This window comes from Macrobrachium nipponense, chromosome 6 (assembly GCF_015104395.2).
Source record: "Macrobrachium nipponense isolate FS-2020 chromosome 6, ASM1510439v2, whole genome shotgun sequence".
NCBI classification, from domain to species: Eukaryota; Metazoa; Arthropoda; class Malacostraca; order Decapoda; family Palaemonidae; genus Macrobrachium; species Macrobrachium nipponense.
In genome coordinates, this window is record NC_061108.1 from 72,351,897 (window position 1) to 72,362,415 (window position 10,519).

At 37.8% G+C, this 10,519-nt stretch overlaps 1 protein-coding gene across 1 annotated transcript in view; it reads left to right on the plus strand.

Moving 5' to 3' along the window:
* The first annotated feature begins 4,871 nt into the window (after positions 1 to 4,871).
* LOC135216557 (protein-L-histidine N-pros-methyltransferase-like) overlaps positions 4,872 to 10,519 on the plus strand; it is a 635,050-nt gene continuing 629,402 nt past the window's right edge. Inside the window, exon 1 of the mRNA XM_064251931.1 lies at positions 4,872 to 5,216. Coding sequence (XP_064108001.1) covers positions 5,209 to 5,216 — 8 coding nt within the window. The 5' untranslated portion in view covers positions 4,872 to 5,208. The remainder of the gene's footprint in view (positions 5,217 to 10,519) is intronic.

Genomic DNA, 10,519 nt, shown 5'->3' on the forward strand with positions numbered 1-10,519 from the left:
TCACTGATCGAGAGACTGGCGGCGTCATTAACATGTGATTAACTTATATTCATTGGTGGCCACCAAATCCAGTGCTGATTAAACTTAGTGCGACTGAACTCCATTGGCAGGAATGCCAGTGATGTCGCGAAAGTGTTACTGTCGTCGGCTTTCGTGCTCCGAAAGTTGCAACGAATTTCTGGAAATCTTGATCGTTCTGGAGATCTTTATCATTCAAGGTAGGCAAGTTAAAAGTACTCTCAACCCCTCTCCTTTGGATTTGGCACAGGCACGACTGTGTTAACGCCCGTGTGAAAGTATATTTGGAAATCAATATATATATATATGCTAGAAATATGAGGTACGTGGTAACGTAAGACTATTAGTTAGGTTCTCATTATTCACTGTTGTAATTGTACTCTGAGGTAATTATGTAGATTTTGTACTCGAAGCCAGAGGATCAGAGTTGATTTATCTCGATACAACTTCATAGGAGAAAATAATTGCAATTACAGTTATTTCAAATGGGCATTGTGATACTAAGCAGAATTTTGCATAATTTTCCGACAACTGTATAACTACATGGGAAAAATGATTCATTAGACAGAAAAGTGAAAGAAGACCTTTATGATTATTACATGATTCGAGTTGGAAGACCTTGACGGCGCCATTATACATGATATTCAAGATCGCTCCTACGCAGAGATATCAACAGAGCTGATAAGCGACTGATGTGAAAGTCAGCGGTTTAGTAATCATACACCATAGGACGTCAGTGGTTCATGACATGCAAGTATTTTTAAGAGAAAGCCACCCGTCGTAAACTATATTTTTATTCATTCGAACAACGAAAAAGAGAAAGAAAGAAATAAAACCTGCATGTAGGAACTTATCAATACCTCAGCTTTCATTAACCTGGAAGAAACTTGGGAACCCTTCCAACGGGAATAGACAGGAGACAGAGAGAAGATTTAATTGATGTGGCCTTCAAAAACTCAGCAGGTGACAGATGGTGACTTACGTAGGAGCTACCAACCTAACCCCAACGCCCACCCCTCAACCCCGCCTCTCCCACTGTTCCTTCATGGACCCATAACATGACACTTATACTGGTCCGTCAACCTACCCCACCCATCTCCATTGTACTCTACCCCTTCAACTCTTTATGTATATTCCTCAGTGACTTTTCAATCAATTTTTGGACTTCGCGATGGTTCATTCGACAAAAGGAATCTGTTTAGTTAAGCGAGATCTTCCGTTTGCAGTCATTGAGTGAGAAGAAAAAAGTGACTGAGAAAGGAAGTAATTACGGAGAGAATGAATAGAATGGAAGAGAGGTAGAAGAGAAATTTCTCAGAGATAGGGATAGTTTGGCACCCAATCGCACGCACGCTCCTGCACATTCCGTATTCCCTGGTCCCTTTGGTAATTAGACCAGACTTCACATAGTGGTTAGTAAACAATCCGCTACCCAACTAGCAATTTGCTTCATGGAAAATAACAACGAGCTGAGATGATGTTAGATAACGTGACAACTACTCATAGACTGGCAAACTCTTACCCAGGAAGACCTTGGGACGAAGTAAGACCTCGCGATTGAATGGATGTGCAGCAAGCATGAACCTCAAGCAGTGCGCGTTATTAGATGCAATAAGTCAGTTGTGATTTACTATATGTGTAACCTCGATGCTTACGCAAATGGGTCCCAGCCATTTCCCCGGTCGATGTAAAGTGAAGGCCTCTTCAGTGAAGGTTTGGAGCGACTTCCAAATGAGTTGGCCGCGCTTCAGTCGTTAGAAATGTCCTTTTTTTTGTATTATCAATTTGCGTAACTACTGAAGAAAATCAACGGTTTTTAAATGTCAATAATTGATTGCACGTTCATGTATATACGCATTTATGTTTCATAACTGTATCAGCGGTTAATACAATAGTTTATCAGATGTAAATATTCCAACCTCTATGCGGAATTTTATGAAGAGCAAATACTTTCGAGTACTCGCTTTCAAATTGCCATGCTATTCTTAGTGTTAACGAGTAGAAATTTGGAAAGGCACAAACGCGAGCACGCGCCCTCTAGTTCATTTGCTCTTTGTCCCTGCTCATTAATATATCTATGTGAATATATGAAATCCTTTTCACTTTAAGCTTTCCATCTATGCGTCGTCATAAGCGGACGGCCGGAAACAAACGCTCACTGCACGACTTAAGTCCACGGATTCAATGACAGATTAGTATTTACCAGTAAGAAAAGTCATTTTTGATCAGGGAACGTGCTAAGCCTTGCCTATTATCAACTGGAGCTCACAAGATTATGCTTGTTCTTTAGCTATATTGCATTAAACATTTTCTTTTTGCAATGCAAAAGGATGGATATAGAAATCAAAGGCCACGAGATTCTGTCCCAATGCGTCTAACTGTATACATTGCTGATAATAATAAAATATTTGGGGAAATCTACGTAGTGAACATATTAACTGAAAACTATGAGTCACATGTAATTTAATCATAAAAGCAGATAAACAAGCCATTTTCTACAAGAAAATTAATCATCAGTACATTTACACAATGCTTTTTCTTGGAATCTTGTTATTCCGCATGAAACAAGCTTGATATTCTTGTTAACAGGGGGACGGTCTGTCATGACGCTATGTAGTTTCTCCATATTCTGTGGTAGACTGACTTCATTAATTCTGATGTCAATATTCGTGTTCACGAGTCAAGATTATCCCGTGGAGAGAATTCATGGAGCTTGGACATGCAATGGGAGCTGAATGTCTGAAGGAGGCCAGTTGCGAAACTCATTTCAACGCTCACATTAGAAAGACATTGTTTACATACTGGTGAAATTTACGAGTAAAGTTTATATTTTCATGCGATGGCGTGTAACTAATATAAATGTATGGCAATTTACAAAAATTTAGAGGAAAAAATGCAGTTTTTTGTACGTTCGAGTAATGTTTGTTAAAGCTAAATTGGTTTGGTTGCAGCAATCCGGAGAACCGGCTGCTTATTCACACGATTTACCCTTGAACAAATTAAAAATAGAATTAAAGTCGCTAACGACCTCACGTGGTAATTTAAAGCGACGGAATTGAGGAAGAAAGCGGGTCAATGATACTGATTATCTCGTAATTGTCATTCAGGTGGTGCCATTTTCCGGGTGAATTACCCGGGATTGAAGGATTGTTTCATATTCTCCTTTTGCTAATTAAAGTCAATTTCACCCGGGTGCGTGATTATCATCCGTTTTTTCCCACCTGCCATGGCGTTGTTTTCCCATAAGACTTTTTGTGCTGGGTGGAAGTGGCGGCTGATTATCAGGTGATTTGTGGAGTTTTGTCGGGAAGAGTTGGACTCGATGGGAAGGTGAAACAAAAGTTATACATGATGGCTTCTCACTTATTCAGCAACAGTAGTTCTGAGTAATGAGGTTTAATTTTCATGATTGTATAGTTCCTGTGGCCACCGTTCTCTGGTCTGCAGCTTGAATGACCTTCCTTACCCGCCTGGTATGAGGTTTGCTTCCAGGCATTGCGATGGGAAGGAGTGGTTATTTTCTATTCTATATTTAAACTGCAAAAGTACGATACCTGGTGGGGTTCGGATTTTTAGGAAATGTGTTCATGGAGTTACTGGAACCTTTCAAAACCTCTTTCCATTTACAGAGAGACTGATATGGAAATAAGGCTTTTCTTCTTATGTAATGAAATGAAGTTTATTGAGAATGGCACTAGAGGGCCACACGGTAGCTTCGCGGAAGTTATTGAGTCTTGTATTTTCCAGTTCAACTGTTTATTATAAGTCATTCACAATAAATTTTGTAACAGTTAGCAGTACTGCTCCACGTAGTAAGTTTTTTTTCGCTAGTCATTAAAAGAATTGCATCTATCTTCATTATTGATGGCATTTTAAGACTCCGCTAGAAAGCTAGTTGCATTTTTACGGTCATTTCAGTCATTTCCCTCTCTTCCAGGAGTAACGGTTGGATGAATTTCTTATTCTCACTTTTTCATCTTTAAATTTGCTATTTTGTTACTTTGATGCGAATGCATGATTTTACATTGTGGTGTGTCATCTACATTTCATATGAATTATGGCGTTATTATTTCAACAATCAGCAGTTAATGGGTTGCTGGTTCTGATGTCTTAGTAAAATTTAGCATTTTCTATATAATGAGTCCAATGACGTCATCCTCATATTATCACCGAAAAGTCATTAACTCATGACTTCGGGTAACGAGGTTGGGAGGAGGTTGATTTTCTTTGCTCCTGCGTCCATGTTTGAAGTGGCCAAGTGAGGGAGATACGAAACCTAATGAGTATCATTTGTTGGACAGAGACGAATACTTGACAATTTGCGAAGTGGAAAAAAATATAACCCGTTATTCTTAGGTTTGATCGAACCTCTCAGAACTGAAATCCAGCAACTGGGCACCGTAGTGTCAGTGATCCAATTCAGTACTGATTTTCTCCCCCCAAAAGTCTGACGGGGGTAATGTTCTTACATCATCTGAGTTTTACTGTCAATCTCTCCATCTAATCAGTCCTGGTGATGATAGTATGTGCTGGTAGATGTTGGCATTGACATAGTGATGCCGTTTTCTGACTGCGTTTATTCCTCATATTTCCAAAGGGAATGAATAACGTTTCTCATTTCACCGCTCGTCATTCACGACATCTTTTTTAGTTGTTGTTTTATGGCGGTGTGTGATAATTCCGTATCTTGCACTATCAGTTGTCACAGCAGTTAGGTTCATTATCTAGAGATTAGCGTGTCGGTTGTTTTCCTCTGTTTTTCAAGTGTAACAATAGATAATTTTCAAAGTTTTAAGGACACATGAGAGACTGCTGCTTTCATGAATATATAACCTGAATGATAGCAGTACATTATTCAGTCTCAGGCCCTTATCATAGAAGGTTACGATTCTCGTTCTATCGTTAACATGCCTGGCGGCTGGTTATGCTTTTAATGTTAACGATTTAGTAACTTATTTTCAAGATTTTTTCAGTGCGCAGTATTGAGTTAAACCAGGTTTTAAAGTTCTGTGATCATCTGCGATGAATAACTGGAATTCCTAAGTTATCAACAATGCAACGTGTTGCAATTACCTGCTTTTCTACGTTTTGAAAGTGTTTCCGTCTGCTGCTACCGTTTCTCTAAACAAAGCCAACATGTGTTTGTAAAACGTGATTCTGAGAAAACAAGAAGGAAGTTTTTCCCTCAAGATGATCAGGTAAATTCGCCGTTTGTTGACGTGTCATTTGATAAGACTACTTAGATGAACATTTCTGGGTTAATGATTCTTTTGTCAAAAGTTCCCCAAAAAAGTGGCTTCTAGGTTCAAGTGCCTTTGCTTCCTATACGTGGGTTTTTCATTTGCTATATGTATGAAGTTTTTTTTTTTTATGACATGCTTCAGAATGACGCGCGTATGAGTATTTTGTATTATAAAAGGTTTTTTTATATTTTCACTCGGCTTTTTAGGAAGCTTGAATACTAAAATGAATTTCAGATATTTTACCGTTTTCTTATATATAGAGATAATAATTCTAAGTGCTTGCCGTGGTCATTAATCAGTTTAGTGTGATATCGAGAATTCTTCAGAATTCTTCAGAGTAAATGAAATTCATGTTAAATTCGCGACCATTGATTTCTTGGTGAGAATATAAAAAAAATATGTAGAAAGGAATTTATTCCTTTTTTAAAATTGAGCCAATTCTTATTGATAGTCATGATCATTCTTCTCTAATTTGGATATGACAAAATATAAATGTCAAGTCTTTGAGAATTCTTTTTCTTTTGTGATTGCCTACGAGGAATATCTTTAGTCATCGATATTGTCTTTTTCTACTGAAGTTGTATCAAGAGTATATTTCAATTTCTTTTCAAGCTATTAAAGAATTCCATGTGTGCTAATTGATTTCTTTTTTTTTTTCATAGGTAACTCGTTTTCTTTCCTTCGAATGGGATGACGGGTCGAAGAGTCAGTTACGGTAAATGAATTCCATTACTCTCAATTTGAAGTGCATTGTAAGTAAAAGGTTTTTTCACTGCAACGGTATTAGAGTTGATGAAAATTTTCCGTTTGTTGATTCTTTTGCGATCATTGAGCTCTCTTGGTGTTACATTCCACACGATATGTATGTTGATTATTTTTATCTTATTCACTCAGATTCGAATGAAATGCTGTCAATAGGGTCACTGCTGGGTCAGGAAGTTGGTTAAAACTCACTGGTATTTTAGGCAATAGGCCTATCCAGGTAAAAGCCTTAGATACAGTCGTACTTGGGTTCCAAGCTCTTTTATGAACTGTATGGTTTCGTTGGTAGGGCCCTTACCTTTCAATTGAAAAACCTGAGTCCGATCCCTGTGTGAGTCAGTAATTTATTTGTTCCACACGTGATTGTTTGCTAATTACTTGTATGTGCATGTATATACATATGTATATATATATATTTATATTATATATATATATATATATACCTATATATATATTATGATATATATTGTGATTGTGATGCATTTGTTAATTCATTCGCTTTTATAACTAATATATTTACTTACGAATTATCTTAGGCTCATTTTGACGAAATCCAGGAATTTTCTCCCAGAACTGACTTTTCGAAACTTTATATATACATTTGCGGTGTATCTTTCGTTAGGCTGACAAACTTTGAAACTGCTGGAGCTAAAGTTTCACGCGCAATCAAAGAAATCACGATTAGAATAGTTTATTCAAATGTCAGTGCTCTGACAAGCCTTGACCTCGGCGGTCTTTAGATTTTCACGTTTCATTTATTATTATTATTCACAAGTGTTTTATCTAGACGTTTCATGGGTGCAGTTATAGGCTTAAAAAGTGATTTATCCAAGTAACGGTCATTTGAGCTCGTAGATTGTTGAACTGGCCTTCCATTGCGCTCTTTTCTTTCTTTAATGTGCCAAGTGCTCATCCAGTTTCCAGCTTTCCAAATTGTGAATGACGTTTCCCACGCATACACTCATTTCTGTTTAATGACAGACGGGAGTTAAAGTGCAACCGAGGATCGCAACAACTGATCTCCTCAGCGAATGGTAATTTCACCCTCGGAAATTGTATATTACGGTTTCCTCGCTCGAAAAGCGACATCTGGAAACGAGATATGAAAATATTAATTCAAGTATACTGTACATTTCTCGCGAACTAGACTTGCGTCAACGAGCTCACTCGTTATTTCCCGGAGCAACGTCAGAGGGAGGAATAATAATTATCAGATTTCTCTTGTCAGACTCTGGATTTCCTCCTTGGGTCGTACGTACTACCTGGTCAAGCAGCTCTCTCCCTCTCTCTCTCTCTCTCTCTCTCATCAGTTCTGTTTTACTCTAGAAAAACTCGGTGTACTTTTGAAAATTGTTTTCCAAATATATATACTTTCCTGTCATTTTAACATTAGTAATAGAATTCTCTCTCTCTCTCTCTCTCTCTCTCTCTCTCTCTCTCTCTCTCTCTCATCAGTTCTGTTTTACTCTAGAAAAACTCGGTGTACTTTTGAAAATTGCTTTCCAGACATATCTCTCTCTCTCTCTCTCTCATTTTACGTAATGGTATCCAACATTAATTTATAATAGCGGGAAATACTGATATATTTGAATGACTCAATTCAAAGCACTTCAGGAAATTCCTTTATTCGGCGTCATACAGCACTCCTTGCGTCACTTCATTCACTCAACGTTTTCGTCTTGTAGGATTTCAATGGGGTTCTCTCTCTCTCTCTCTCTCTCTCTCTCTCTCTCTCTCTCTCTCTCTCTCTCTCTCTCTCTCTCTCTCTCTCTCTTTCCGTTATCACAATGAGGAACCGGGAAGCCATGAAATAAACATTAATGCATTTAGGAAAAAAATGTGACTGTAAGCTTCCATGCGTGTTCGATGACCTGGATTGTAACCAAGAGGTGAAAACACATAAATTGTAAATGCTCAGATGAATATGCAAAGTACTATTGCGAAATAATGATGATGTCTGCAACCTTCACTTCGACGGGGATCAGTGACTGTACCATAGACAACAGAAGTAACGGCTGTTATTAAAGCCACGAGAACAGGCACCAGAACAGTTAGCGTGACTCCCGCGTTTCCATGATCATTAGAATTCGACGTCGTATCGGCAGGAAACGCAATGGCGATCAGTGAACTGATCGAGTGGTGAATTCAGAGAGGACACCCTTGGAGAGATGCCGTAGTCAGCTTGCTATAGCACTTCCATGTCCATCAAAACCGGGAAATAATCTGGTTTTCTTATGCCCGGTCTATTAAGTGCAGCTGTACATGTTTTCACGATATCGGTTTGTTTTGAGACTTACAGTTAAATGCAAGTATATTCTTTCCCTGCAGATCAGTGGTTCTCATCCAGGGGGGAATTTCAAAGTTTCGGGGCAGGCTCAAACTAGTTCTAAGACCATACAAAACGCAGTGTGCAACGGTCGGCACTACTGAGAGCTCACTCTGGGTTTTCTGTCTGCTAGCTTGTTTGTTTACGTTAGTATTTTGTTGAATATTATTTGGAATGCCCTTCATGAGGAATTTGGAAAGGGAGGGTGGGGAGGGGGGGCGGATGACATTTGGACATTTATGGGGAAAAGGTCTCGAGCCATAAAGGTTGAGAACCACTGCTTTAGGTAATAGGGGAAATGTTCTTTCCAAGTATCATCCATGGATAGATGTTGCATATCCTGAGATATTCACGTCAGCGTAGAGGTATATTGGCATTTTGTTTAAGGTTCCTTTAGAACAGTTAAATGAGCAGTCTCCTATTTTATCTTCTGTAGTTTCTAGTAATATTCTCAAGAGACATTGATTACATATACACCGACACAAGCATTCACCTTAGACGGTAAGTTTGAAATTCGAATAATGCCTTTATTATATAATCATCATTGTCACTATTTTTAATAAAGGTCACCTTGTTATATTTATTGTTTTCGGTATTATTGTTATTATTCAGATTTGGGTGAAATTTAATGGGAATGTGACTCATGGTCCCACGATCATTTAAACGCAAATGATTATGAAAATCGATAGGTAGCTATTTGGCGTTGCCTAATAAAAATAGTGAAGACTACAAAAAAGTACTGGTCCAGGTATCAACGAGGTCACTGTGAAGACGTAACAGAATTTAAAAAATAATATAATAGATAATAATAAAAATGGTGATGGCTACGAAAAGGTACTGGTCCAGCTATCAGCGAGATCACTGCGAAGAAGTAACAAAAATTCAAACGTAATAGATAATAATAAAAATAGTGAAGGCTACAAAAAGATACTGGTCCAGCTATCAGTGAGATCACTGTAAAGAAGTAACAGAAATTCAAAAATGGTCGAATCGGATACTGATATTTCTCTACTTTTGCCGATCTTAAGCAAATTTTCCAGTCATGTGTCTCCTCAAGGCCTTTGGAGACTCCCCCAAACAAGTGTTACTCTTGATTTCCCACGTTTAAGAGAAACGGTAAAACCTGACCGTTTGTGCCTCTCAACGCCGTTTTCCCCGGGAGTGAATTGTAAAAAATATGAGACTGATATCATTCGATTAAAAAAAAATCGTGAAATTGTAAAAAGTGAATAAGACTGCTTTTCGACGGGATTTTCAGTTTTAAAACTACATATTTTTGTTGTATCCGTAAGAGTGGTCTGTTAGAGAATCGGAAAATTCTGTGGCGTGATAAAGTAAATTTCTCCAGGACAATTAAAAATGTGGCTATTATTGTAAAGTTGTAGCTTATCTTCTATTGGTTGTACAAAACTTTACCAAACAGATTTGAATGGTCGTAGTTCATCTAAATGATATTTTAGTCTGTTCCGGTCACATATGTCTTCTGTTGTCACTTTTGCCTGCTTTAAGTCAGTACCGTATATCAATGTGGTTTAATCTTCATAATTCTGTAACTTCAAATGATAGACTTATAAAATCAGATTTTAAAGCCTGGTTAATAGTATCCAGAAAATAGTAATTACTTAATTGTCGTTCGCATGGCTGTAACGTAATAGGGCTAGGTAGATGGAGACTGCCCTATGCCGTTTATTGATAGCCTGACAAATTGCCACAAATTTGTTATACTCTGTGTTTGGGTCAAAGTTGCTGGTCAAGTTTCCCAGCCATGGGCACTTCAGAAATCATATCCTCTGTGCGGGCATTACGAAGAGGATTATTTAATCGTTTTATGGAAGTAAGGTGCGAAAGTATTTATTAGATATATGCTGGACTGAGTGAATATACTGTGACATATTTCCATCAATTGTTTTCCTTTTCAGCTTAAATTATTCATTTCACGTTCCTGTCTACCAGAATACATTAACCAATAAATCACTCTATGTAATTTCAAATTATATATATATTTGCAACACTAATTTTGTTTCTAAATATTTCTATAAATTCCATGCTTTTGGAACAGTGTATTTTCAATAAGAAGGTCCCTTTTAGAACGCACTGCCACTAGACTTCCTCACTAATTCTTTACCCCAGACATCTAAACCAAGAAGTTACCCTTACTTTTCTTAACTTC